This window comes from Equus caballus, chromosome 26 (assembly GCF_041296265.1).
Source record: "Equus caballus isolate H_3958 breed thoroughbred chromosome 26, TB-T2T, whole genome shotgun sequence".
NCBI lineage: Eukaryota > Metazoa > Chordata > Mammalia > Perissodactyla > Equidae > Equus > Equus caballus.
The window spans coordinates 43,964,880-43,989,306 of NC_091709.1; the positions used below are offsets into that span (position 1 = coordinate 43,964,880).

The window sequence follows — 24,427 nt, forward strand, 5'->3', positions numbered from 1 at the left end:
TTTTGTGTCTGACTTCTTTTGCTCAAAATTATATTTGTGAGAATCATCTTTGGTGGTGGATGTAGCTGTCGTTCACTGACTTGCATTGCTGTGTAATACTGCATTGCATAAATATATACGACTTATTTATTCCTTCTGCTATTGAGTGACATTGAATCGTATCTAGTTTGGAGCCGATATGAATAACAGTGCTGTGAATAGTCCTGTTCATGTCTCTTGGAGCACACGTGCATATATTTCAGGTGGGTAATGTGTTTGGAGGGGCCACCACCACAACCCTCAACTTCAATGATACTCTAGACAGACTCATAAGACTCAGTAACAACTAATACTTATGGATAAGCTTCATGACACCAAAAGATACGGAACAAAAGCTTCTCTACGGTGTGCTGGTGGTTAACTCCCTTAGTTTATCTTTCTCTGAAATATCTTTATGTCATCTTCATTGCTGAAAGATATTTTTCCAGGCTGTGCTGGCTCTTAATTTTCTTTCAACCCATTCAAGAGACCACTGCATTGTCTTCCGGCTTCCATTTCTCAGCTAACAACCTAAAAGCTGATTCTGTGAAAGTAACTGCCCTTTTTGTCCTTCTCTGATTCCTTTAAGCTTTCTTCCTTGTCTTTGGCTTTCAACACTTGTACCCCGCTGTGTCTGTTGTTGTAGCCCTATCTTATTTGGAGTCTGTTGGGCTTCTTAAATATGTGTGTATTGAAGTGCTTCATCACATTGAACAAAATCTCTGCTATTGTATCTTCTGCCCCATTTACTTGCTCCCGTTCTTCTGAGACTCCTAATGAAGCATATGTTAGACCTTATCACTATATTCTCTGTAGCCTACAGTCTGTTTTGTATTTTCCATCTTTGTATCTCACTGTCCTTCATTGTGGACAGAGCTGTTTTCCTCTGAATGTTTTCCTGTTCACTAATTCTCTCTTCTACTGTGCATATTCTGCTGTTAAAACCGTCCATTAACTGCTGGTTTCAGATATTATATTATTTTAGTTTTAGAACTTTATTGTGGTTTTCTGATTTCCATATCATTTCTTGTGGTTTCCAGTTTTGAGACTTTCGGTTTTATTTCTCATCTTCTTGGACATATTAAATATAGTTACTCTAAACTCTGTTAGCTAGTTCTACTATTGGGAAGCCCTGTGAGTCTCTCACTGTTACCAATGTTTTCTGCTGGTTCCAGGGGTTCTCATTTCTCTTGGCGTCTGTCCTCATGTACCAGGGTTCATTTGATAGCATACCAGACAGTGCATTTAAGAAATTATTATTTTAAAAATTGAGATGTTAGATGATATTATCTTCTTCTTCTGAGAATATTTGTTTTCTTCTGCCAGGGACCTGGAGCCATTAGCCATACAGAATGATCTGAATAAATGTTAAGGATTGAGTTTTTCTGGCCCACCCAGTTGTCTTAAAGCTGGGCTACAGTTATACAAGCTCTGATTTCTTTCTGCTTCGCTCTCACTTTTAGGATTCAACCCAAATAAAATTGGGGGATTTAACGTGACCTTCCCTTTAGTGGGCCCTGGCTTCCAACTTGTGTCCCACTCACCTCACATGGTTGTCAGAAGTGCTACTCACCTTATATGGTACTTTTCTAGAATTAACAAATGCTTCTAGGGTAAAGTAGCTTTATATGCTAGGCTTGCCACCTTGAAATTTAGTCTTCTCCCAAATCTTGGCCCGGGAATTCTTTACTGCCTTATTAGGTCTCTAATAGATTCAAGCAGATCTTTTTTTTAAAAAAAAAGTTCATTTTTGTTTTGTTTTGTTTTTCTCTATGGGAGAGTAGGTTCAGATTACTCAATTTTCCATTATCATAAGTGGAAGTTTCTTTTTGCTTCTTTTCAAGTTTTTATGGAGTATTCTTTAAAATTCTTGAAAAGCTGCTCCTCCATAAAGGACTTAGCCTAGAAGGCTCACAGGGGAGATAGGTAAACATGTCAAGAGCCGAATATGACAGCTCTGTATTCACTATTCCAAAGCATGGGAAACGGGGAAAGCTTCCAGATTCTTTCCATGAAGCTACCAGATCATTGATTCTAAAACTGGACAGAGGGTGCACGCACACAGACACGAGGGTCCCAAGACCTTCAGCAATAATTACCACCTCCAGGAAAGTCCGTCTTCTTCCTGCTTATAGAGCACAGGCCCCTTGAGGTTGATATGTCATATTTTCCTATTTAAAAGTAAAAATTAGGGGCCGACTCCGTGGCCGAGTGGTTAAGTTCGTGCGCTCCGCTGTGGCGGCCCGGGGTTCGGATCCTGGGCGCGGACATGGCACTGCTCTTCAGGCCACGCTGAGACGGCATCCCACATCCCACAACTAGAAGGACTTGCAACTAAGATATACAACTATGTACTGGGGGGGTTGGGGAGATAAAGCAGAAAAAAAAAAAAGATTGGCAACAGTTGTTAGATCAGGTGCCAATCTTTAAAAAAAAAAGTAAGGAGATAAACTGGGTTGCATTTTGTGGCTGGACAAAAGGCTGCCCGGGAGTCAAGCAAAGCCGCCGTCAGTCCGCTGAGGGGGAGGACCTATGGACGTGGATCGCAGAGTTGGGTTACATCCTTCTCTTATTGATCCACCTCTTACTACTTCATATTTATAAAATGGAAAAATGAAGGCTTATGCTGGGACTGAGGTTTCAGTGGAAAGATGGAAAAAGACTGTGCTGAATAAATATTAGTTTTTCCTCTCCCTGGCTGTTTATCTATATTATAAGATTAAATGCAGTTTCCAGGTTCCCCGCAGGACTGAGTCTATAGAAACTTGGGGATGGATGTGTGTGGACCGAGTAGGGGTGACTTTGAAGGAAGCTGGGTCTAGGCCAGCGCGTACCTGCGAGGGAGTGGTCAGCAACGAGGGCCGGGCAGTGACTCTGCCAAGAAAAGATCTTACAGAGCGGGGAGGGCTCCTCACTGCCCACTAAGAAAGGAGTTCTTTGTCTAATGCATATTTGCATTTCAGGCTCATAGGAGAGAAGACTAGAAATGTTGCAAGAGGAATAAATATTGCCATTGTTAACTGTAAGTTGTTCAGTGTTTTCTTTAAAACTTCTCTAAAAGCTCTGCGATTGGATTTTCAAAGATACCTTGGGTTTTCGAGGATTTTTGCATGCAATCTAGTGTAGGTTTATATTTTAATGCATTTTGAAATTATATATTTAATTATTTTTACAGTGCCTCACTTTACAGGTTATTTGTGGTACGTACAAAAAAAAAAAAAAAAACCCTGAAACCAATTATAAGTAGACTTTTAAAAAAACAAAAAAGGCGCAGCAGGAGGCAGGGTTAAAACCAGATACGCAGAGGGGGACCTCAGGCCGTCCTGGAGTACAACCTCACATCCGCTCCTGGTGGCCCAGCAGAGGGTGACACCGCCAGCCAGTTGTCACCGCTGTGTGATAAAAGGCGACTCAGGCCTCAGGGGAAGCTCAGCTGGCCTCCTCTTAGGCCTGGGGCAACATTCTTTTGGGATTGCTGCTGGACCCCAGGCAATAGGAACAGTAGCAGGTTTGGGGAAACGGTGTCCCGTGGAGTACCTGAGCTGAGCGCATAGTCCAGTGACAGCAGGGCTGTAGAAACCTGAGACAAAATGTGCCCAGCCTCATAATCCTGCAGGAAAGCCTAATGGGGACCAGAAAGGGCTGAGTGGGGGCCCTGGTGGTTCTGCGGGCAGAGGCAGGTGTGACAGGAAAAAGCATAGGATCACATCTAACTGGAGGCAGACGGGAAGAAAGTTCTAGAAGAGCTGACAAGCCCTGTCTGTCCCCACATTGGTAACACCCCTCCAAGGAAGGCAGCCTTTTTTCCTCAAGCTGGGCCATCGCAGCAGTCATGCCTCCTGGAAAGAGACAGAAGGAACGTGCCATCTTGAGAACCGCGGTGCCACAAGGGTGCCCTGAGTCCCAACAAACTTTCTTTCAAAAGCCATTTCTTTTGTTTTCAGATGCGACTGGGAAAGTGATAGCAACACGGTATTTTGATATGTATGAAGGTGGTAAGAAAAACTTTTTCCTCTTAAAGTGAATTATAAACATAAGTTAGGATGAAAACACAAAAATGTCAAACATTCTTATTTTGTTTATTAAAAATATTGCCAGAAGCTCATGTGAGTATTCTAGAATGGTCTGACAGAAATCCTCTTAGTCCCTAATTGAGTTCGTGTAACAGAGGTTGAAGGCATTAACTAGAAAATATCTTTCCTCTGATCACAGTTGTCCTGGCTCTTTTCCTTCTATTCCTTCATTGGATAATGGGAAAGAAAATACCTCTTTTTTCAAAATCAAATATGTATAAAATAATGTGATCAGCATCCAGCCTTGAATATTGTCACAATTACTGTCAAGTTCATGCCTCCTGGGCTCGGAGCACGCATTCCTGGAACCAGTGGTGCCCCTTCACCTCCAGTGGTCTCTCCATTCTGGGCACTAGATCTTGAATGCAGTTGTTGGTTGGGATATACCAGCCCTTTTTATTTTTGTTTAACACCAAGAATTGTTGAAAACAAGTCTTTATAAAGATACTGAAGAAGGGGGCCGGCCCCGTGGCCAAGTGGTTAAGTTTGCGTGCTCCGCTTCAGCGGCGCAGGGTTTCGCAGGCTCGGATCCTGGGCATGGACATGGCACCGCTCATCAGTCCATGCTGAGGCGGCGTCCCATAAAACAGAACTAGAAGGATCCACAAATAAAATATACAACTATGTACTGGGGGATTTGGGGAGAAAAAGCAGAAAAAGAAGAAGATTGGCAACAGTTGTTAGCTCAGGTGCCAATCTTTAAAAAAAAGATCCTGAAGAAGAGCAATGAGAAATGCCTGGATACACTCGATAGGAACTATCCATTTTTACTTTGCAGTTAACTTAAGCATAAGTATAAAGAACCAGCCCCAGCGGTAAACAATGAGGTTTGAGATTAAGCTTTATTTTCTTCCTGTAAGGCATAGATAGGTCTCTTAGCAAAGACTTAGCCCCCTGTCCCATCTGGTCTGCGTGTCTCTGTGTTTCTCTTCTCCGTTCTGCACATCAGTGTCCTGGGGCCGCTCTGCTCTAAGGTGCTCACACTTGGGTCTGGGGGTTCGTGAGTAACTGCAGAGAAAACTCCACCTGTGCTGCCAATGTTGTGGCTGGTTTTGAGCTTGATTAATGGAATCTTCATGATCTGATCGTGCTGCTCACCTCCCGCGGTCCCACCATGGAGCCCCAGTGGCTGTCGACTGTAAGAGCCGGAGCACTGTTACGTGGTGGAGAGTCGGAGCGGACACAGAGGCTGCGAGCAGAGGACGCACAGCATCGAGGGCAAGAGTCTGAGGTAACAGAGAAGAGCCTAAAACTGATTTGCATCGACCCGACAGATAACTCTGGACCGATGACCAATTTTATTCAGAGTGCTCCCCCGAAGTCCCTGCTCCTCATGGTGACCCACGATGATGGCAGCAGCAGGTGAGTGGGGACAGGTTTGTCACAGTGGAGGTGGGGAAGAGAAGCCAGCTGGGTGGAGAACACCAGGCCCCAGCTGGCCCCTCAGTGCGTCCTCTAGGAAAGGACAAAACTCCAAGGAGCAAGATGCTTCTTCAAGGAAAAGGAATAGGGGACCAGGGCAAAACAGACTGTGCTTCTAAAGAGATGACTAGCCAGTGGAGGACGTAAGTACTAGAAGCTAAGGAATATTTCCAGGTAGCAAGACAGAGCCACTGCTGACTGTAATTAGGATGGAAAAGCAGTTAGCTTTTTACGGTTGTTGGCCAGAAAAGCTAAACCCAGTGTGGCACTGACACACGTGCAACGCTTTCACGACGGAGCAGGTGATCTGGCTCAGTGTTTCTCCCCGTCTGCTCTTCCAAGTAAACATGTGCGCCTTCACTGCCAATCTTCCCAGAGCCTCGAAGGGCCTCTCTGCACTGCGAACCTCCAGGAAGCGGCTCCTGAACACAGCATTGCCCACATGTGTTTGACCTCAGGTCCTGTTTTCACTAGAGCATCTTACCAGACTGAAGTGCCTTGATACAACTCTGAAACACTCAGATTTAACTCGTTTAGGAAAACCTGAACTTGTTATTTTTTCCTTTCCCTTTCTGCCCTCCATCCTTTGCTTCCTCTCAATTGTACCCCTTTTACAATGCAGTATTGTTTTAGGTTTTTCATTTTTTCTTTTTTTGGTACTGACTTGTCTGAATATGAAAGGGACAGTTTTAACATTCGCTGTCATCTTTCGGTAACTTCTCCACCTCATTTCGTGGTTGGTAAACAGGGGGTGCAGCAAGGAGCAAAAATTATGTTGGCTGAGTATGAGGATGTGATTGAACCCCAAGAAGCAGGGGCTTTTCAGAATTGAGAATTAAAACTCTGTACCCAGAATCGAGTCTAAGGGAGTCCTGGATGTTGTCGCAGGTTTTACTAGAAATTTGACATCCTCAATCAGCACGTGCCCTCTTCCTCCTGCCGTTCGCCCGAGGAGGAGATGAGTCGCTTTAGAAACCTCTATTCTGGGACAGACACAGTGCAACACACTGGGGTCTCCACATGAGACGTTCAGACACTGTCCCCTCTGTCCCCAGACTGAAGGAGGACGCCAAGAAGGCCATAGAAGCTCTTGGAAGTAAAGAAGTCAGGAACATGCGATTCAGGTCGAGCTGGGTATTTCTCACAGCAAAAGGCTTTGAACTTCCTGCAGGAATTGAGAGAGAAAAGGTGAGTGGCTTTTAAAGGTCCCTTCCCACAAAGGGTTGGTCCTCCGCACGCTGTGAGGTGAAGTGTTGCCGGTGGGTCAGAGCCGCCCGTCTCCAGTACGGTGCCTGCCGCACAGGGCGAGGCGGCGCCCGCTCGCTTCTCCACTCAGGGTCTGTGCCTGAGATGCCGAGTTCCTAAATCTGGGGAAAATCACCTCCTATGCAGCCAGCGCTCGGTCCGTCATTACAAGTCAAAGAGTCCATCATAAGATGCTCATAAGCCTTTCCCACTATGTCAGGTGCTTAACCAAAGTTTCAAACTTCTCAAATCTGTTTATAAGTAGAAAATCCTGAGTGGGCTATTGGTATTGCTCTTCTGTCCTGCTGCAGCCAGCCCTTGTCCCAAGCCTCTCTTTCCTTTGCCTCTGTCCTGGGGATGGTAATAGTGCTTACTAGTTAAGGTGGTTAAGGAGATTAACCAAGCCTGTGCACGGGAAGCACTTAAAACGGGGCAGACGCCAAACAAACTGGCGAAATGGAGCTCTCGTTGTTGCTGTTGCTGTAACTTGTTGCATGATTGATTATAAGTCCCTCCCACTATGTCCTTTATTTATCCAAGAAAAATAAAATCAAAAGAATGAAGTTCTAACGTATTAACTTAGTCTCCTGGGAAAGTTCCAACTAGGGTTGGCAAAGTGTTGTAGGAGTTGCAGGCTGAGGCCTCTGGGGATGAGCACGCAGCCTCTGTCACCAAGTACCGCTTTCCAGGAACCGTTGCTGAAACCCGACAGGCTCTGAAAGGGGGGGCGGTGGCTGCCTGCCAAGGAGGGAGACCTCCGACTGTTCCTTAGGAGAAGGGCCTCCTTTCTATGAGCTGGAAATTCAGAGGAGGCAGAGATTTGAATGTCTCCAAGGTGTGCAAGAGGTTGCCTCTGACTCCAGACCAGGACATTTGGTCCCGGTCCCCTCTTTGCGCTGTCCGCTGTGGCTTTGGGTCTGGGAAGGAAGGCAAACAGAAGCAGGTGGGCAGTTGGCGTCCCCTGGTTGGCAGGACCACCTGGGTGCAGGAGAAGGGGAGGCTGAGGTGTGACTTCATTGTGGCCACCACTCAGATGACTCGTGACCGGCTCGCAAGGGAGCCCTAGAGCTTCTCTGACGCCCTCGTTGTAGCCCTCGGAGGCTCAGAAATCGCGGTTATTTTAGCACGCATCTGAAAAAGCAGGTTTTCTCCTTGCACCTCTCATTTCTTTCACAGCCAGGAAGCCAGCTCTGCAGAACTTGTCAGGAGCATTTACCCGGGGCCGCAGTGTAGACCACTCGTTACTAATGATTGGGTCTGGACACCCAGGATACAGTTGAGACCTCACAGACTTGTCCTGATGTGTGAGGCGTTGCCTGGCTCTGCGTGGGGGGCTCCCTGGGCCACCACTACCTGGGCCCACATGGGGGTGAGGTGAGCCAGGTGCACGGCTAGGAGAGGGGCCTGATGTCCAGTGTCAGGTTTGCAGGGGGTCAGGTGTGATCTTGAACAGCCACCTCGCCTCTCTGGGCCTCTTTAGTAATACAGGGTCACCTTCTCCTCTGCTCCTTGTATGATCAGCACTAGTCTAGTGTCTTACAGATCTCCAGATTTTATGCGCTTAGCTGTGTGGTTTTGGGAAAATTAGTTAACCTCTCTGTGCCACAGAATCATCTCCTGTCAGAAAGGGATAATGACGGTGCCCATCCTACAGAGTCAGTGAGGACTAAGAGAGAGCAACACGTGGGGCTCAGCCAGGATGCAAGGATGGAGCCCTGTAATCCCCAGCACCTGGGCCTTTCCGGAGCTCCCCTTCTCCCTCCCCCCAGCCCAGCCCTGACCTTCATTCCCACGTGCACATCCAAACTTCCCCTTAACATCATCTTCCAACTTCGCTGCCCTTTCCCCCATGCCTTACCCTGTCCCCTCTGCCCTTCCCAGTCTCCCCAGGTCACTAACTCAGCAGGAGTGGTGGGAGCAGCAGGACCACTGTGGGCACTGGTCGGGGGACAGAGAGGGTCAGGCCATGCAGGGAAGGGCTCCCACGTGTCAGCGCCTGTCCTTATTATTGTAATTGGAACTGTTACCTCAGATGCACCAGAAAAGCCAGGAGCGAGGCTCGAGTCCCTTTAACTCAAATGTTCACATCTCAACGAAGCTTCCCTGTTAATGTTTAGCTAAGGTGCGTGAAACAAATTCACATTGGAATTGCCCTGTAGCAGTGGCCTTGCCTCTCCCATTTTCTTTATAAGTGTCCACGCAAAATTACCAATAACCATTGTGTAGACAAGAGACAGAGGTGAGTTTGACCTGAGCCAGAGTGAGGACTATAACCTGGGAAGGCCTTTTCCAGAAAAGAAGAAAACGTTCTGGAGAAGCATGGCTCTCAGTACAGTCTTATATCTTTTTAGAACAAAGGACATGCATTAAACACGCCCAGGATACATATACCTCAACGTCTCAAAGACGTAATCAGCTGCCAATTAGCAGGTCAACATGACCCCGATGTCATGTCAATGTCGGGAAAGGGACTAGCCGGGCAGTGTTATCAATAGGGCGTAGGAGGGGAAGTCTGCATGCTTATCTGAAGAGAGCTCATTCTTTAATGGTTAAGCAGATGCACAATGAATGTTTGATAGGCCATAGGCCAGTCTTGCTAGTTCAAGTCGAATCAGTTTTCAACCCGGAATAGTCACGCCATGTACCTCAATATGTGAGAATGTCTGGTGATAAGAAAGAGAGTTTCTGGAATGGGCGGAATCGAGGAAGAGGCTGGGTCTCCAAGCGCTGCACTGAGTTTAGAGAGCCGATGTGTCTTGAAACGGTGGCTTTAAGGGAACTGCAGGAAATGTCTGTCTTGCCTGCATGTGTTGGTTGAAAGTTATTGTCCCAGTTGCAGCAAGAGTTCAAGGACTGGACCTGAACACGGCGAGCAGTTTGTGCAGGACTCACAAGAGCTATTGTGGTTTAGGGCACTAAAGGATGTTTGCTCAACCCTTGATGAGGCCTGAGCTGGTAGCCAGGGCCTCAACACAGTCCTTCTGAGAGCTTGAGTTAAGTCTGTCAGAGGAAGCATTTGTCTTCACATTTGAGATATTCAGACTCACACCCCGTCGATTTCCCTAAGGGCGGTGTATGGCTGTGTTGGGAGGGCCCCCAAGTCCTCGGTGGTCTCTCCAGCCACCGTGCACATCCACGCCCCCTGCTATTCTCAGAGTCAGCTTCCCAGGCACAGCTCTGGGGTCATTTCCATGCTCAGAAGCCTCTCCTGGCCTCACTACTGAATTGAATTTTGAAATGTAAGCTGGTTCTAGTTTCATAAGGGAGGAGCGACCTGAGACCCACAAACTGAGAAATAAACAAGGTGGCAGTCTAAAGGGAGGGTAACCTGGATTTGGGCCTGGACTCAGTCATCGCCAGCACTCAGCACAGGTCATCATTGTCATCACCTCCAGTGTGGTCTTTGTCTTGGTCCCTGGTGAACCAGAGCTCAGACCCTTGCTGCCAGCCCAGCTAATCCCTTCCCACTCTTCTCTCCATGCTTGTATAAGCTCAACACACCAGCAAAACCACCACAATCTTTGCCCTCTTCCACCCATCACAGAGCTTTCCCACGCTCGGACCTTTGCTTTTCCCTAAGTCTCCTTCAAGATCCGCCGTGTCAGGGAGGAAAAATTTCCCTTCCACCCTTCTAGGTTCTTTGTCTGGCCTAATAATTAAATTGACATAACACAGATCAACAGGAGAAAAACAAACAAAAGTTTACCATGTATACCTTCTGTCTACATGGGAGAGACTCAGAAAACTGAGTAACTCGCTGAAATGGCCGACGCCATCACCTTAAATACCTCCTTTAGCTAAAGATGAAAGAAGATGTTGGCGGGTGAGGAGTCAGTTATGGGAGGTGGCCAGGAAAAGCACAGTAAACAAGGGTAGGGCTGGTATGCAGATTTAAGTCCTTGCCTTCTCCATTGATAAATGTCTAGAGATTGAGTCATCCCCTGCTTCCTGGGGACGACAGCCTTACGAACAGAGATTTCTCTTATACATGTAAATGTTTCTTACAGAAGATAACTTCTACTTGGTTTTCAGAGCTTCTCTGCTTTTTCTTAAAAGATATTTTTATCTTTTAATATGTCTGCTATTTATTAAAAAATAACCAGGCTAAGATAATCCTGATGCCAAAGAGATGTATTTTGGGTGACAAATTCTGCTCCCCTACAAGCGTGGTGCCATTTCTTTTGTGAAGCCTTTCTGGGCCTTCTTCCCTGCCTGCGGGTGCTCGTGGCCCTCAGTGCCTTCCTTGACGGGCATGTGGTGCTTTGCCTTAGTGTTGTGTGTCTGTTCACACCTGGATTGTAACCTCTTGAAGGCATAGAGCACATTTTCTTCAATTGCGTGATCCCCAAAGTCCCAACAAAAGTCAGAAGGGTGGTTTTAAGAAGGGAGGTATAACCAAGCGAGATTTATCCCAGGAAAACAAAGTTGATTTAACATCCAAAAATCAATCAGTGTAAGACATCACATTAATAGAAGAAGGGATGAAAACTGCGTCACTCTCTCAATAGACACAGAAAACACACTGACACAATTCAGTACCCCTTCATGATAAAAACACTCAACAAACTTAGAAGGGAAATTCCTTAACCCTTTAAAGGGTATCTGCAAAAACCCATAGCTGACGTCATATTTAATGGTGAAAAATAGGAGGGTTTCCCTCTAAGATCAGGAACAAGACAGGGCTGTCCATCTTTGCCACCTTTTCAACATCGTACAGGAGGTTCTAGCAGGGCAATTGGGTAAATAAATACATAGATGCCATTCACCTTAGAAAGGAAGAAATAAAACCATCTCTGTTCACAAATGACATGATTTTGTGTATAGAAAATCCTTAGGAATCCACTAAAAAAACTAAACTAATAAAGAAGTTTAGCAAGTTTGCAGGATATAAGGATCAATGTACAAAATCTATTTACTTGCAATGAACAATCCACAAATAGAATTCAGAGAACAATTCCATGTATAATAGCATCAAAAAGAATATAATGCTTAGGAATAAACAACCTAGGAGAGGTTAAGATTTATACACTACAAACTGCAAAACATTGCTGAAAGAAATTAAGAGGACCTTAAAAATGGAAAGATATTCCATGTTTGTGGATCGGAAGATTTAATATTGTTAAGAGGTCGATACTTAACAGCTGATGTACAGATTGATGTAAAGATTTAATGCAATCCCTATCAGAATCCTAGCTGACATTTTTTATATAAGTTAACAAGCCGATCCTAAGATTGATAGGGAAATTCGATGGACCCAGATAGTGAAAACAATATTGAAAAAGAAGAACAAAGTTGGAGAATTCACACTTCCCAATTTCAAAACTGACTGCAAAGCTGTAGTGATCAAGAAGGTATGGTACTGGTGTAAGATACTGTCAGGGAAGGAAATTTTCCTTCTACACTTCTGGGTTCTTCTGGCTAGCCTAAGAATTAAATTGATGTGAGACAGATTAACAGGAGAAAATCAAACAAAAGTTTAATAGCATGTATTTATGGGAGAGACCCAGGAAAACAGGGTAACTCACCAAAAGGGCCAAAGCCGCCGCTTTAAATAACATCACCCACAAAACACAAATAAGATGTTGGGGTTGGGGGAGTCAGTTATAGGAGGTGACCAGGAAAAGCACAGTAAACAAGGGTAAGGTTGTTTTGCATATTTAAGTCCACGCCTTCTCCACTGATAGGAGTTTCAAGAGATTTACATGTTTTCTTCTTCCTGGTACAGAGAGGGAGATGCCCTTACAAATAGGGATTTCCCTTACAAATGTAAATGTCTCTTACAAAGGGTAACTTCTCCTTGGTTTTCAGAGCTCCCCCCATATCTGCTGTTTCTAAAACAGTACCCAGCCTAAAATAATCCTTATGCCAAAGAGACATATTTTGGGGTGGCAAATCTGCTCACCTACAATAGATATATAGACCAATGGAGTAGAATTGAGAGTCCAGAAATAAAACCTCACATTTTGGGTCAATTGATTTTCGACAAGGGTGCCAAAAGCATTTAACGGGGAATGAATAGTGCTGAGACAACCACATATTCACTTGCAAAAGGATGAATTTGGATCCCTACCTCACACCATATACAGAAATTAAGTCAATATGGGCCAAATAATTAAATGTAAGAGCTAGAACTATTAAACTCTTAGAAGAAAACATAGGCATAAATCTTTGTCACCTTGGATTAGGCAGTGATTTCTTAGCTATGACACCAAAAGCATAAACAACAAAAGGTGAAATTTGCATTTCATCAAAATTTAAAATGTTTGTGCTTCAAAGGACACCATCAAGAAAACACAAAGACAACCTACAGAATGGGAGAAAATATCTGCAAATCAAGGACTTGTATCCAGAATATATAAAGAGCTCTTACCACTCAATAATAAAAGGAGAACCTGATTTTAAAGTCAGCAAATGATCTGAATAAACATTTCTTCAAAGAAGTTGTACAGATGGCCAAAAACACATGAAAATATTCTCATCATTAGCCATCAGGAAAATGCAAATAAAAGCCACAATGAGATACCACCTCACACTCACTAAGATGGCTATAATGAAAAAGACATAATGAGAAGTTGGACAAGGATGTGGAGGGTTGAGAACCCCCCTACACTGCTCCAGGAAATGTAATAGTACAGCTGTTTTGGGAAACATCCTGGCAGTTCCTGAAAAGGCTAGGCACACAGTTACCATATGATCAAACAATTTCACTCATAAATGTATATCCAAGAGAATGAAAACATATGTTCACAGGAAAACTTGTACATGAATGTGCATAGCAGCATTCTTCATAATAGGCAAAAAGTGGAAACAACTCAAATGTCTGATTAATGGATAAAAAATGTATATACAAAATATGGTATAGCCATACACTGGAATATTATTCAGCCATATAAATAAATAAACTACTGGGCCAACCCTGGTAGCCTAGTGGTTAAGTTCAGCCTTCTCTGCTTCAGCGGCCCAGGTTTGGTTCCCAGGCATGGACCCACACCGCTTGACTGTCAGTGGCCATGCTGTGGCGGTGGCTCACATAGAAGAAGAAGATTGGCAACAGATGTTAGCTCGGGGCGAATCTTCCTCAGCAAAAAGAAAAAGGAAAGAAAGTACTGATACATGTACAACATGGGCGAACCTTGAAAACAGACTCAGGGAAGAAAACCATACACAAAAGGCCACATATTGTATATTTCCATTTATATGAAATTTCTAGAATAGACAAAATCCATAGAGACAGAAAGTAGATTTGTGACTGCCCAGGACTGTGGGGGAAAGAGAATGACTGCTTGTGGGGCTGTGGTTTCTTGTTCCAGTGATGAAAATGTTCTAAAATTGATTGTGGTGAGGGTTGCATAGCTCTCTGAATATACTAAAAGCCATGGAATTGTACACTTTAAATGGGTGAGTTTTATAGTATGTGAATTATATCTCAAAGCTGTTATATAAAAAAAGAGAATTCCAAAGTTTAGGATGCATATTATCCTTTTTAAGCATTAGGTTAAGGGACTCCATTATCTGTAAAAAAAAAAAAAAAAAAAAAAAAGTAGGAAAGCCTAAATCCCACATCAGTATGAACACACATCCTGAGCAAGGAATTTACAATTACCCTGAGAAACAGTACCCTCCTCCTCTCTGAGAATTGAAAACTAAACAGTAGACCTGTGCTGTCCAGGATGGCAGCTACTAGCTAAATTTGCATTTCCATTTAAATTTATTAAAATTAAATAGAATTTAAGATTCAGTTCATCGGTCACACTTGCACATTTCAAGTACTCAACTGCTAAACGTGGCTAGTGGCGGCTCTATTGGACAGTGTCGATTCCAGAACGTTTACATTATTGCAGAAAGTTCTAGAACTGCATTAACACCTGGGTCAAATATTAGTACGAAACACGTCGAGAGAAAGTAGGATGGAGCAAATTCCATTCTAGGAAGTGATTCTCTTTATATGACTTTGCTCATAGCCGACAAATATTTGTTGATTAGATTAGTGAATAAATAAAATTGTTTTCTTTCCTTTACGCAGATCAACCACTCTGACAATTCGAGGAACAGATATTCTGGCTGGCCTGCAGAGATACAGATAGAAGGCTGCATCCCGAAAGAGCCAAGCTAACGTTGCACAGGTTTAATAAATGTGGTTTTTGCTAGACAAATGCATCATGGAATGGCGCAAGGATCTTATCCAAGAGTCTATATATGATGAGTGTTTTGGGTTTGTCATCAGCCAACCAATTTCTCCTCGTTGTATAAAATCTGGGCACACAGTATTGTTATGCCAGTATTTATATAGTGAAGATAGAATGAGCAGGGAGACAGATGAGTGGGAATGATTAAAGGGAATAAAGGGATTTACCTGGAAAGGAGAGGGTTGGGGGAAGTAAGCGCTGCTTGCCCAGGGGCGGAGCTATTATTTGATCAGATCTAAGTGTGACCCCTGTGGTCCAGACGCTCTGCAGAGGGAAAACCTTCATTCCATTGTCACCAAGCACAGCCTTGTTTCAGACAGCCAGCTCCTAGGAGGGCTTGGCAGACTGCCTCGGTCAACTCCAGTTGACCCTTGAGCTCTTCCTGTGGGGCCATGAACTTATTCATCCCACAAATCTGGGCGCCTCCTACCTTCTGCCACTAGCAATGGGGTAATGAATGGGACCCAGTCTCTGCCCTCATGCAGGAGTGTCACTCCAATGACTGGCCTTTGTTTAATGGGGTGGGGACAAAGGAGGCTTGACAGACCCAGCAGAGTCTTCCCTCAGGAGGGCAACTGTATCCCTCCGACTCTCAGGAGACGCCTCATGGATCCAGGAATACCAGATCCCCACGCCCAGTGACTCGAGTCCAGGCATGCGTCTGATGGGGGTTAAGAAATGAAGTCATTGCCAAGCATCCGTTCTAACCTCCTTCTGGAGCCTGGCTAAGAGAAGAGCTAGGAGACTCCGATGCCAGGTTACCATTGCTTCTCGGGGCCTCCGGTTTCTCATCTGTAAGATGGAGGATTTGGGAAAGATGAAATGATTTCAAGCCCTTTGATCAGCAGGACCCCTTTTACAAACACGCTAGCACATGGCATCCTGAATTTCAACGTCCTCAAAGTAACAACTGCCCCAACTCTCAGTGGCTTACAACAGTGTTGATTTCTCCTTCGTGTTACATGTGGGCCACGGGGCCGCCTCAGCTCAGCCCAGGGCGCTGGGAGCCAGATCAGAGCGGGGTCCCTATCAGGCATGGAAGCCAAGAAGAGCAGAAATCCAGCTGCCCCACAGCTGCTGCCAGGACACCGTGTGAGCACCTGATCCTCGCATCCCGGTGCCCTGCCCTGTGGATGTCAACCACGTGGCAGTGGGTGGGGGACTGTCCTCCCACAGGAAAGGGGTGAATCTTTGTGAGCAGGAAGACAACGACCACTGAAAGCCAAGCAGTGCTCTGGCCCAGAGAGGACCGTGGGGCCTGCTGGCCTCCTGCCTGGCCCTCACCCCTCAGGGAGCAGGGCCTCTCTCTGCAGAGGAGTCTGCAAACCCAGGATGGGATCTTGGCTCGGGCCCTGATATGGGCTAAATTCTGTCCCCCCAAAATTCATAAGTTGAGTCCTAACACCCAGTCCCTCAAAACATGACCTTATTTAGAAATACGGTCATTGCAGATGGAATAAGTTAGAGTAGGGAGGACCCTAAGCCAACATGACCGGTGTCCTTATAAAAAGGGGAAATTTGGAGACACACACAGACACAGGGAGAGCACCATGTGAATGAAGACAGAGATCAGGTGATGCTTCAAAAGCCATGGATTGCCAAGGATTGCCAGCAGCCAGCAGGAGCTGGGAGAGAGGATGGAACAGATGCTCCCCCAGAGCCTTTGGAGGAAGCACAGCCCTGCTGACACCTTGATTTTGGCCTTCTGGCCTCCAGAACCGTGAGAGAATAAATTTCTGTTGTTTTAAGCCCCTCAGGATTGTGGTGTTTTGTCACAGCAGCCCCAGGACACTAACGTAGGCCCTTTTAGGTTCTAAACTCTTTGATACACATAGGCATTTCTGTATTAAGAAGAGGTGGGAGCGTAGTTTTACTCTGGCCGAAATTACCACATTTTCACGGCATCATTGATCTTAACTCGCTGTAATAGGGCAGGCCTTGGGCACTCCTGAGCAGGCTCTCCAGGAATCCTGCCTGGGCGCTGAACACCACCAGCACCACCACCCCCACCAGCATCCTGTGACAGCCCTGGGGCCCCTTCCCTCAGCTGGCCCTGCCGCTCTTACTGCTGCCCTCCCTAGGGCCCAGGACTCTGAGTTGTTTGTGTCCTATTCCCGCCTACAGGGCACTGGGGGTGGAGACCGGCATCGCCCCTACCTCATGCCCCAGACTGGGGATGCCCTCCAACATCTGTTCTCAGGATGGCACCGGCTGATGCTCCCCTGGAAAGCTTGGAACGCCTGTCCCAAAATATAGAACTGACTAAAAACATCTTAGTTGTGACCCAGCTGTATTTCTTTCTCCAGGTTTATGTTGTCTACCTAAATTTTCATTTTATTCCATTAAATGAAATGGCAATCGGTAGAACGGCTTCCACGATATTACTACTTGTGAGATTTCTCACCTGGGTTATAGGGTCTGGTTTAGGCTCTGTCACAAGGTTTTCTTTTAGCAGGTCTTGTGAAACGCGTTCTAGCCCCTTTCTCAGTCTTCACAGGGGAGTTCACAGCCCGAGAAGGATCCCAGCAGTGGGATCTGTGGGAGCTGGCCATCCTGACATTGTCATCACTGCCTGCCTGCCCTCAGCCCCAAGGTGGCGACTGCTTCCTCTCTCCCAGTGCTCTGTGCCTCCGCCTTCCAGCCTGGAGGTGGCTCCTGGGGCAGGAAGGGGAGGTGTCCCCCACCAGCTCAGCTCCCTGGGTCCTCCACTTACTGGGAAACCCCTCTGGCTCTCTCTGCAGGAGTCCGGGGTGGTAACCAGTCCCCTTTCTGGGTTCTGACTGGGAGGAGTCTGGGAAAAGGCAGCAGGATGGAGACGGGTACAAAGAGCAGGGGCTGCCAGGCAGGTGGGGAGGGAGGGGTTACCAAGTGGAGCACCGGGGACGTGCAGGGCAGTGACACTGCTCTGTCTGATACTGTAATGGCGGCTACGCGTCGTTATACATCTGTCCAAACCCGCAGAATGTGCAGCACCAAGAGGGAGCCCCACTGTTACCTGTGGACTCTGGGCGATGTGATGTGTCAGTGCAGCTCCATGAACTGTAACACACGTGACAGACAGCTGGGGGTTTTTGAAGTGGGGGAAGCTGTGTGTGCATGTGTAGGGACAGGGGTATGTGGGAAGGCTCTGTACCTTCACCTCAATTTTGCTGTGAACCTAAAACTGCTCTAAAAAGTAAAGCCTATTACAAAAAAAAAAAAAACCTGCTCAGGAGACTGCGACTTAGATGGGCAACCACCCCGGGGCGTCCTAATTGCCCAGACCAGTCCTGAAAATGAGCGTAAGCCCCCCACACCGCAGGCAGCCCAGGAGCCTTCCCCACCGAGTGCAGACCCCGCCCTCCCTGTGGCCGTCCGAGGTCACGGGCCGCGCGGTGGCCCGGAGCATCCTCCCCCGCCCTGCAGAGGGACCAGGGCCTTTAGGCTCCGCCCCCCGGGAGGCGGGGCATTTCCTGATCTTCTCAGCATTTGTTACCGAGATGCCTGTGCTTTCGACACCACAAGATCCATAACAGAGCTTGTCTCTGACTGAGGAGAGGGGTGTCGCCAGCTGAGACGCTCCACCCCCTGCGTGCGCCTTTCTCTCGTTCTAACCCAAAGGTGTGGCCACTACCAGCCCCCAGGCCAGTCCCCGATCGGGCACCTGAGATGACGTTCTATGTGCCAGCCACCCTGGGGTGGACCCTCCCCTACTCCTCGGGCCTGCCCCATGATGGGGTCACCATTGTCACCCCCCTTGGAGCAGGAGGGGTCCAGAGAGTGAGGGGTCAGCGGGCTTGGGACCCCACCGTGCCCTCTGCCACCGCGCCCTGCTGGAGCGAACGCCCCCGGCTAAGAACTCTTGCCCGTCCCCAGGAGTCCGCGGTCCCCACCTCTCTTCGATCCGGGAAAGGCCTGCGTGCTCTCATTTGTACCGCTGAGAGGTCGGCCCGAGGGTGGGTGCGCTGGCCCAGAGGGCTGGGGGCTTCGCGAGCTCGCAGCGGCGCCGGCCCTTTTGCGGGGTCGGCAGGATGGCCGAGACGCGGTGGGCGCGTGCAGGAGCCGAGCAGAGAGCAGCTGAGGACCCGCCCTGCCCTCTGAGGCTGCTCAGGGTGTTCCCTCCCCGGGCTTGTCACACCCACGGGCGGCAAGGACCCCGTCCTTAGAGTTCGAATCTGCAGGCGACCCGGGTCCCTCCTGGAGAGGCGGTTGGGATGAGGGGCGTGGAAGAGGGGATGCTGTTTTGACCCGGAGCGGTGGGGCTCCCAGCTGCCCTTGCTGCCTCCACATAAGCTAGCATCACCCTGTCTGGCTTCCCAGGTGTCTCAGCTTGTGCCTTTCCTGGAGCAGTAGACGCACGGGGGCCTGTTATAAAGGACAGCAGTGCGGAAGCACAAAACCATCCCACTGCCAGGTCCGCTGCCCAGCCCCTCCCCTCCGTTCTCAGCCTCCGCCCGGGGACACTGGAGTGACACGGCTCAGTATTAGATGCTGCGGTGCGGACCTGGACCACTGCCTCCCTGGACCACTGCCTCCCTGTGACCTCTTCATTGTAAAAACATTTTTTAAGCCCCTAAATTCCTTCTTTAAAGAAAAGCTTGCCCACCAGAGCAGTAACTAATATGAAGGAGCAAAGAGGTGCTCAGGAGTTTTTTTCTTAGTTTATAATGTTGATTTCTATTTTGGTGATGATCGAGAGAGTGAAACCGAGACTGAGGGCTGCTTCCTCGCTCCTGAGTCACTCCCCCCGCCCCATCGTGAGGGCTTCTGGAGTTCCAGACAGTTGCCCTCTGATGATGGGAATGCTTAGCTCACCGCCTCCCTCCCCCCAACTTTTGTCACAGAGCAGAGGGTCTTTCGGAGCGCTCAGGTGCATGCCTGCATTTTTGCAGTTGAAGTAATGGAGGGCTGGAAGATCCTGCTGGCCCAGGACTGAGTTCCTGGCTTGAAGCCAGCGTCTAGTGTGGACCCCACCCTCCTCCTGTCCCACCAGGGAGCAAGAACTTGCCAAGGGGGTGGGAACCACTGAGTGTGAGGGTATGCATTGCACAAATGGGTCATTTCGGCAAGCTGTGGACTTCCCTTCCTTGGATATTCAGGGTTTAACATGGGGAGAGGGTGACATTTGCTGGAGTTCCTCAGGCTCAATGCCCACGGGACATCTCAGACCTTTCAGATCACACACTGGAGTGTGCCCTGCAGGGTCCAGAATGGGAGCCACATACACAGTGGCTACTAAGTTAGTTAGAACTGAAAAGAATGAAACATTCAGTTCCTCAGTCTTGCTAACCACATCTCAAATGCTCAGTGGGCACCTGTGGCTCCCACATTGGGCAGAGAACAGAACGTTTCCATCGTTGCAGAAAGTCCTATGGGAAAGCACTGCCCTGTCACTGGATCTCCAAGTGTGGCTGGTCATCAGCCTCCCCTGCAAACTTGTTCGCAATACAGACTCTCTGCCTGCCCATGATGGGCTCCTTCAGATCCCCGGGATGGGCCCAGCCCCCAGCCCCCAGCCCCCTTGTGTGTTCACATGTCCCAGGGAGCCTCAGCCGCAGGTCTAGCCTGAGGACCACTGCGTGAGTCACTGGGGATCATGTTGCCTCTTTAGTTTCATTTCTGTGGTCTGGCCATTAGTTTCATTTCTCTGGCAGTTGGAAAGGGAGAACAGTGCATGAGGGGGTGGTTCATACACCACATAAAAGGAGGGCAGAGGAAGGGAGAGAGTGAGTTGCCTGGTCTCTGCTCTGGACGTGCGCAGGTAAGAGCTGGGCTGGTGCGGGGATGTGTTCATGCAGTCGAAGTCCCTTTTAACAGGAGCCATAAAGACAAGGTTCTGCACCTGCCCCTCTGAGACTCAGAAATGCCTGTTGCTGCTGGCCGCCAGCCAGCCCTGCATGCAGAGGGTAGATTCTAGAAGATAAGTGGCTAGTCTGGGAGCACAGGGTGGCCCCCTCTTCCCAAATCTGGCCAAAAGCCTTGTAGCCACAAAGGGGGGTGGCTTTTGGGACACCTTTGCTCAGTGTCCATGGAATGCACACAGCTGGGGGTGGGGTGGGAGCTTTGTGCCCCTATGATATTGTGATAAGAAATATATTGGCTGCAGTCACCACACTGGACATTGCATCCCCAGAGTTAATGACTCTATTGCATATTTGAAAGTTGCTAAGAGAGTAGATCTTAAAAGTCCTCATCATAAGAAAAAAAATGTTGTAACTGTGTGTGGGGCCAGATGTTAACTAGACATATTGTGGTGATCATTTAGCCATATACACAATATTGAAAAAAAAAAAAGAAAGATATTATTTGGTTTTCATCCTCTTTCCTGGCACAGAGCTCCTAAAACCCTTGGAAATTCCTAAGTGAAGAGAGCACTGTCTTTTGTTATGTTAATGAGGTAACTTTTGGAAAGCAGATAAACATAGGGTCTGATTGCCAGGAGAAACAACCCTGTGATTGGAGGGTTGGAACCTTCAGTCCCACCCCTGACTCTGGGGAGGGGAGAGGGGCTGGAGGTTGAATAAATCTCCAATGGCCAATGATTTAATCAATCATGCCTATGTAATGGAGCCGCCATAAAAACCCACAAGGACGGGCTGAGGAGAGATCCCAGGGTGGTGACCATGGGGAGGTGTGGGGAGAGCGGTGTGCCTGGAGAGGACGTGGAAGCCCCACGCTTTTCCCCACCCCTCGCCCTATGCATCTCTTCCATCTGGCTGTTCCTGAGCTATATTCTTTTATAATAAGCCTGAAATTTAGTAAGTAAAATGTTCTCTGAGTTCTGTGAGCTGCTTTAGCAAATTATTCAAACTCAAGGAGGGGGTTGTGGGGGCCTCCAATCTATAACCAGTTGGTCAAAAGCACAGGTGACAACCTGAACTTGCAATTGGCGTCCGAAGTGGGCAGGATAGGGAGTGGGGACGTGGAGCTGTCTTGTGGGACTGAGTCCTTCCCCTGTGGAATCTGATGCTATCTCTGGTAGATAGTGTCAGAATTGAGTTAATTGATTGGTGGTGTGGAACACACATACACACACACACATACACACTGGAATTGGTGTCAGAATTGGAGCCCCAAAGCCTGGGCTCAGGGCTTCAGAAGCCCCCTTGCTTGTGCTATTGGTGGCACAGGCCACCCTCAGTGGTGCTAGAAAAGTGGCTCTGCTGAGCGAGAGGGCACCTGATTGCTAGCATTTGTTTCTTCCCTGGTGTAACATATAGAGTTAAATTATTATGCCTTCAGTTTTTTACTTAGAGAGAGTCATTGATGCCACGTCTTCCCAGCAAAGAGAGGCATTTAGGGGAACCAATTGGGTACAAACCACAGGGCATTAACTTGCTGGGGCTGCTGTAAGAACGCACAGCAAACTTGGTGCCTTAAACAGCAGAAGTGGATTCTCTTGCGGCTCTGGAGGCTGGGAGTCGATCAAGCTGTCAGCAGGTTTCGGTTCCTCCTGAGACTCTGTAGAACCCTTCCTTGCCTCTTCCAGATTCTGGTTGTTGCCAGCGATCCTTGGCGTTATTGGGGGAAACTATCTCAGGATGCTGGGGTGGCCTCTCCAGGTCACACCGCCAGCAGGAAGAAGAAATCCAGGCCACACAGTCACCCATGACATGTGACCAAGTCTGGCAGATTTTGCAAGATAATCAGACTTGTAGCTCTTCCGCTGTGGTTCACAGAGAACCACACAGTCAAGCCGAGGCAAGAGTGAGGGTTTAGACGTGGATCCTTGAATAGTAACACCTTCTTCCTCTTTCCTGGATGAAATCTCAGTAAGCCAGATTTTTGTTGTTGTATTCTGCTTTTAGGAGAAAGTAGTTTCCTAATTAGTATGAAGGAAGACAAAATATGCCCACAGGGCTGTCTGAGAGGTCATCCAGATTCAGCACAAGGTGCCAGGTCAAAGGGAGAGAAGTTTCCTAGTTAACTGCAGTGTTCTCGGTTCTGCGGGCATGAGTCTGTGCGGCTGTGGAACTTGGCAGAAGCCTGGGCCACAGCAGGTCCAGGATGCCAGGCCCCGGGCCCGGCGATGGACCCAGGGCGCTGAAGTTCAAGCCACTCAGACCTACTGAGACTCCTCTGGGGCTTAATGAAGCATGTGGGAAGCTCAAAACACAAAAGAAGCAAAAACAGTCCAAAGGAAGAGACCCAGCATGGAGGGGCTGGTCTTCAAGACTGCCTGTCTGAAGTCTAGCCATCATTGATGGTGGCACTCCAAGATGCAGTTTCCAGATCTGAATAGCTTTACTGTGTCCTCCTTATCAAGGTAATATCTTGTTCACTGGAATCCCCTGTCTGTTGCCTCCTAGCTATGGGATGGTATCCTAGTTACTTAACAGGTCTGAACTCCACTTCCCATGTTGTGTAACAATAGGGATAATGTAAATGAGATTCTAGAGCACATATCACTGTAGGGGGCACATGAAGAGCGTAAAGAGAGACGGGCGTGGCCACCAAGCCCCTGGGAGTTCCTCCTGACCCTCCTCCTGGCCTCTCTCCCCTGCCCAGTCCCTCTGTCCATCTGTCCATCCATCTGTCCCATCACCCTACTCCCCTGCTCCTTCCTGGCCTCTTGGCACACACATGCCCTCACACCACTTCCCTCTGCGTTCACTCTCACAGCAGAGATTCCCAAACTTCCCCTGTTCAGGCGCCTTGAGCATCTCAGTAATTCGTTCATGGTGTCCCTGACCAAAAAGAATACCTAATAGCTCTATTGATTAATTAGTTAGTTCCAAACAACTTAATAATAGTAGATTGTGTGATGTCCAACAGATGTCTCTGCATAACCCTGGGAAATCTGAAATACCCCATAGTGTTCCCATGTGTCTGCTAAGGTTCCCCAGGGCACCTTGGCACACAGTTTGGGAAACATAGCATTACCGTCTTGGTTAATTCCCTTTTTTCAACTGCACACCACCCAAGGGCTTATCTGGGACGTAGGTAATCTCATCACAATTTGGGGGTGCCTTCAACAGAGGGGGTGTTGTCCCTGTGGACCTGGCTGTAAGGCTGTCCATGTTGAGATGCAGTCGCTTTCTCATCTCCCACTCTCCCAGCTGCTCTAGAACTGGGCAGACCGTGGACAGAAACATGGGGAGAGTCAAGTTTTAGGGGAGGCAGGGAGACTGAGCTCAAGCTGCACTCCCGAGCTTGTGGAGTCTGTGACCAGGCAGGCAGAGAGCTCTAGGTTTCACGACTTATACTCGGTCCAACCACACCCCCAACTCTGTCCTCCTGCTGGACAGAGATCAGCACAGCGTCCAGGCAAAGACGTTTCCTTGTAGGTGATCAAAGACCCACGTGGGGATGCCCAGGGATGGTGCAAAACAGTTCTCTCCTGTTCCCTTCAGCTTTCCCTCGGTCCAGACTCGACTCCGCCTCATTCAGCATCAGGGAGCCCTCCTCCCTTATCTCTCTCCTCCTGTCCTCTGCCACGGTCCTTTCTGCTCTTCCATCCCTTTGCCCACCTTTGAGGCCACTTCTTCCTCTGGGTTGCTGGCT

At 47.9% G+C, this 24,427-nt stretch overlaps 2 protein-coding genes across 3 annotated transcripts in view; both read left to right on the plus strand.

Annotated features, from left to right (window-relative positions):
• The window catches only part of FAM3B (FAM3 metabolism regulating signaling molecule B), a 58,400-nt gene extending 43,489 nt beyond the window's left edge, over positions 1–14,911 (plus strand). For both annotated transcript variants that reach the window (XM_070252461.1, XM_005606158.4), the window contains 5 exons: positions 2,982–3,040; positions 3,963–4,013; positions 5,366–5,453; positions 6,569–6,701; positions 14,782–14,911. In XM_070252461.1, the coding sequence (XP_070108562.1) occupies positions 2,982–3,040; positions 3,963–4,013; positions 5,366–5,453; positions 6,569–6,701; positions 14,782–14,871 (421 nt within the window). In that variant the 3' untranslated portion in view covers positions 14,872–14,911. The remainder of the gene's footprint in view (positions 1–2,981; positions 3,041–3,962; positions 4,014–5,365; positions 5,454–6,568; positions 6,702–14,781) is intronic.
• A 5,613-nt stretch (positions 14,912–20,524) lies between these two features.
• Positions 20,525–24,427, plus strand: part of MX2 (MX dynamin like GTPase 2) — a 37,693-nt gene continuing 33,790 nt past the window's right edge. Inside the window, exon 1 of the mRNA XM_005606159.3 lies at positions 20,525–20,684. The gene's annotated coding sequence lies outside the window, so the exon portion shown is untranslated. The remainder of the gene's footprint in view (positions 20,685–24,427) is intronic.